Below are 5,000 nucleotides of genomic sequence, written 5' to 3'. Positions count from 1 at the left end.
AGAAAAGAAAATCACCACAAATTTCAATTTGACTCGATTGGTGCAAAAGCATTCAAATGGACGTGAGTGATGCATTTTGTCATGTGAATCAATCTCGTCTTTATTTTTACGGTTTTCACACCAAGAAATTCTGAAATCATGTCAAAGTGAAATTTGTGTCGTAACGATTTTCTTATCCACGAGTTGAAAAAGGAGCAACTTGAACGTGGGCTGTTGTTATCTACTTCCTACTCAGCTTTAGCAGGACTTCTGCCTGTGTGGAATATGACCGGTACACTGCGGATACCGAGTTAACAGCCAAGCCGATTTTATCATTCCGATAACCAAAGATAACAGTCTGAAGGCACGCCATTTTGAATAAAGTAGCATTCCCTTCTCAACACACCTTGCCTACCCCCCAAAATTTTGCATAGGCATTGTTTTCGATTTCTCTTGGGACATCTTCATGTCCCAGGAGAAATTGCAAAGAAGGGGAGTAAAGAAGATGTATTATGGGATTTGAGAAAATAGTGAATAATAATAGGCAACTTTCACGATAGCGTCATTTGATCGACTACAAATGATTCTGTTTGTTTTTCTTTTCTTATTTAAATTTTGTATTCCCAGCGGGGTTAAAATAAATAACAATAGATCTTATTAGCATGAGATAATCAAAACCTAAAGGATTCTGGTACTTGTAGTCAAATGACGTCGTCATGCAAATGTCCCATTTAGAGTCTACAACCCCACCGCCACGCAGTGGAGAGCTTGCTTGCACGCCAGGGCTCGTATTGTTCCTTTTTAAACTGATTTCATGACCTTTTCAATGACCACTTTGTAGTTTCTTTCCGTGCCTTTTTTGAACGAACTTCAATACACTGTATTTCGTTCTTGAAAGTTTCCGTGCTCAGTAGAGGCATAGCTGTGCCTTGCTGAACAAACTTTTTGGGAAAATGAGTATTTTAACCCACGACTCTCAATGATCCATATTTAACTTTTGAGCTCCATGGCCTTTTGGGCTTTTCATATACATCTTACGAAACTTGAATCATCTCAGGAGAACTCTGCATGAATATAACGACATAGCAATCTACCATTTGCGAGGCAAGTGCGCAATTTCTTCACGGTTATTAATTTTGCTGTCTATATACATTGCAGAAGTTAAGTTAGATGAAACAATGTTCAGCTAAGAAATTGCTTTAACTCTACAGGACGAAATGATAGTTCAGGAATGCGCTTTCATTACACCTCAAATATCCGTATGTACGATGCTGGTACCCTCTCTGTTGGGGACTTAAGTTCCAACTTCTTAGTCATCCCGCCAAAGCAAGAATCCTGGTTGAGTGTCGGGTTTTGCCCCAAAGAATGCAATCTGGTGAGTGTATCTTGACTACCGGTTTCCCTTTACAATTGGTGGTATTATTGGGGACAAAGGATACCACATCTTGTTAGTTTTGTTTGTTTGTTTGTTTTTTTTTCTTTGTTTTTAATTTGTTTTTCTTTTACTCATTTCTTAAAGTAAAAAAATATATTGCTGATAAATCGTTATGAGTAATATAAAAGGAAAAAAAGATTGAAGCGTAAAAAGATATAAGAAAAGCCTCATGAATAAAATAGAGAATGGTACGACTAGCTTCAATCCTTGAATAGCATTCAATTTACAATCACCACACCTTCTGGGTAAAAAAAACGGTAAACAAATACTCACACTTGACACAAAACAACAAACATAACAACAACAGAAGGCCAACAAATAGAAAGGTAGCACAGGGAAAAAAATTGAAATAACGAGGGGACAGAATTTTGTTATATTTGTTCTCATGAAAAGTGGGAAGAAACAATTCGTGAAACGATTTACCCCGAACAGTTTTGTTGCTCAAATTAATTCTAACAAGGGATGTAGAAAAGGTTAATCAGCACAAATATGATCAAGCGGAAAAAGGCTGCATGTTGCAGGTAAAATCCGGTCTCAGGTTGAATCCATTTTACCTAGGTTAAATTGGTGATCCTCGCTTTACCTAGGTTGAATATGCACTCAGACGAATTGAAGAAACGTTTTTTGGAGCCTAAATTAAAGTAAAGTTACGAAAAAAATTACGTTTAAAGTACGTTGGGCTTTTCCCGCTTTTTCCGCCTTCTCAGTGCGGGCTCAAAAACTAAATCAGTACCCTGCTGTGACGTATGATATGGGGAACAGAGATTTCATAATCAAGAGAAACAAGTGCTGCTGTGGATATCTTCTTCGCTGTTTTGCTGTTTCTTCGCGGACTCAGTGATTGACGACAAACATCAGTCAAAAACACTCGTTCCATAAAGGGCGTCCTCGCATGTCTTCCCCGTATCATACGTCATAAGCTGCAAAAATGTCCGCTGACTCCTCCATTCTAAGCCGTAATGCTGATGGCCGAAAATCGAAATAAAACATTTCTTTTAGGTGGAAAAACGACGGATATGCCAGAAAAAAAAGTTGAAAACATTATTGTGCAAGGTCTAAAGTGTAAATAAAAAATGTTTATTTCTTTGCCTTGATCAGTTCCCCTTTATGCCTAAAGAAAAATTAAGGTCATGTTAGAATATATAGGGTATCAATTATGATATCCCTGAGCTAGTCGAATTTCAAGTGTTTCTTGCATTCTCACGATTACGTCAAACTATGAACAGTCCGTACCAAATACCCTTTTTGTATTTGGAGAGGCTTTGCTGATATCCTAGCTCCAGTAGCTCAAAAGTGTTGGAATTTATTTCTTCAGTATCTTACTTTCCTTGGCGATCGTAGACAACAAGTTATATCAAATGGAAATGTAGCTCAATGGAAGCATGTTAATAGGGGCACAACATAAGGTAGTGTCAGTGGATCGTACTTATTTAGCGTTTTTATTAGTGATTTAGATATTAATGATCATAACGGTTTTTGTTCTGTTTTGATAAAGTAAGCTGATGACAGTACTACGCTAGTTTGATGAAATGACATTATATTATTCTCAATGGGATGGCGTGCAACACATCCAAGTAGATTATATTTAGAAAGTGCTCCAATATGATATCTATAGCCCTCTATGTAAAATTGACTAAATTAACTCTATTAAAAGGCAAAGAACGCTTCCCGTTTGCCAAATAAAAATTATCGCGTGGTAAAGAATAAAGACATATAAACAATCATTAATAAAAATAATTATCGGAGGGCACAGGGAACTTTAATTGCAATCAATTGTAACGACCTAATTGTTTGCCACCAATAAAATGAAATAGCCTCAAGTTTGCATTGCTTCTGAGAAAGTTCCAATACATATATCGAGTAAACGTTTTCTTTTTCTTTTCTTTTTTTTTTTTTGTACACCGGAAAAGAGATGAACTTTAATATTAAGAATATTTAAAATTTATATCTGTCTGGTACATCTAGCGATGTGAACTTTTTTCTTTTTTTCTTATAAGGAGCCCATGATAGCATCGAAACTTCCAGAAGGGGGAATTAATGTTTTTGCCGCCTTTCTTCATACACACTTACAAGGTATCAGAACAAGTGCAAGAAGCTCATGACCTTAAAGCGTTTAACTCTGGTTCAGGGCTGGCTTTTTTTCGCGTGCAGCTTCGATCTCATTTTTGTCCATATTTGGGCATAAAATTGCTGTCCTAAAATCCCCAGCTTTGTTCCAAGGAAAAGAGTTGCAAGTTACACTTTTCAAGGTCATGTGCTTCTGACCAGCTATAACAAAATGACAATGAGAAAATTGTTTCCATAGTAGGTTATTAAGATCCAGTATACCACCTAAGATGCTGAAATTTCTTCCCAAGTATGCGAAAAGAAGACTTTTAAATGTCCTCTTTTAACCCCGGCGTTAGCTGCTATTTTCCCCGAGACAATTGCAAAGCGACTTGCAAGCCTAAATGAAAGACAGCTCGACGACAAAGGATGCCACAAATTGTCGCAAGATGTTTTGGTTATGTTATAAAAGAAATAGTATATGGTTTAGCGTGTACTATCGAGTTGCAGTTGCAGTTGGGAAGTTTGCTAAGCACTCAACAAGCTAGAGTCCACTGTTTAGCAACATCCCACTTGCACTGTAACTCTATAGTACACACTGAACCGTTTCTTTTTTTCTTTTTGCTCATGAAATGCTTTCAATTTTTTTGTCTCTTTATGAGATGAGATTTGAGCACATGATCCTCCAAGAGAGGATTAAGAAAAGGCAACTGCGGGTGGAAAGTTCCTTAAAATTGCTCCGGCGCCAAATCTGCATCGTATTGTTATTAACGCAGCAAAAATACCAATAAACACAACAGGCCCGTTTAAATTAATCGTGTACTTTTCCGACTAATATTTCCCCGCCTCTTCCGGGCTTGCCCTTGATTTTGAAGGAAGGTCTGATACGGTAATACTTTTTGGCAGTGGCTAAATGCTATCAAGACACACATTCTGCGGTAAAACTGGGGTGCTGTGCTAGAGATCATTTTGCGTTTTGCTCCGGTACCTCTCCACTGGGCCATTTGGGGTCTGGATGAGGGGTATGGAACAGATTTGTGTTGACTGATTACGGTTTCTTTTACCTTCAAGTCTGGAATCCAGCCGCGATCGTCACGTGACAGTTCGTCTCCTTCCACTGCTCTCTGCTTACGGTCTAAGTCGGATTTCATCTTCGTGCGGTACTCATTTTACTCTGTGTAATCAGTGCTACTTGGCCTTATCTCTTCTGGCTGACAGGGCAGTCTGGTGCGTAGTCTTCGGTCCATGCTAAGTTGTGGCGGTGAATAGCCAGGGTGCGACGGAGTGTCTCTAAAGGACAAGAGGGTTAAGTACTCGTCGTCACACTCTCTCGACTTCTCCATTTAGGGAATCTTGGAGATGAAGCGGTGTGCACAAAAAACCAGTCATTGGTGAAGGCTGTAACGTCGTGACAACTATATTGCCAGCCGTTATCAGTATACAGGATATCCGGGATTCCGTGTAGTCTAAATACTGTCTTTAAATGCAAGATAGTCTGGGAGGCATTCACGTTCTTGAACACTTAACAAATCTCCACATC

At 38.5% G+C, this 5,000-nt stretch overlaps 1 protein-coding gene across 3 annotated transcripts in view; it reads left to right on the top strand.

Annotated features, from left to right (window-relative positions):
• LOC138051930 (DBH-like monooxygenase protein 1) overlaps nucleotides 1-5,000 on the top strand; it is a 41,224-nt gene that overhangs the window by 11,733 nt on the left and 24,491 nt on the right. For all 3 annotated transcript variants that reach the window (XM_068898252.1, XM_068898253.1, XM_068898250.1), the window contains 2 exons: nucleotides 1,191-1,354; nucleotides 3,412-3,487. In XM_068898252.1, the coding sequence (XP_068754353.1) occupies nucleotides 1,191-1,354; nucleotides 3,412-3,487 (240 nt within the window). The remainder of the gene's footprint in view (nucleotides 1-1,190; nucleotides 1,355-3,411; nucleotides 3,488-5,000) is intronic.

Source organism: Montipora capricornis, chromosome 6, assembly GCF_036669925.1.
Source record: "Montipora capricornis isolate CH-2021 chromosome 6, ASM3666992v2, whole genome shotgun sequence".
Taxonomy (NCBI): domain Eukaryota; kingdom Metazoa; phylum Cnidaria; class Anthozoa; order Scleractinia; family Acroporidae; genus Montipora; species Montipora capricornis.
This window is presented reverse-complemented; position numbering and strand designations above follow the sequence as displayed.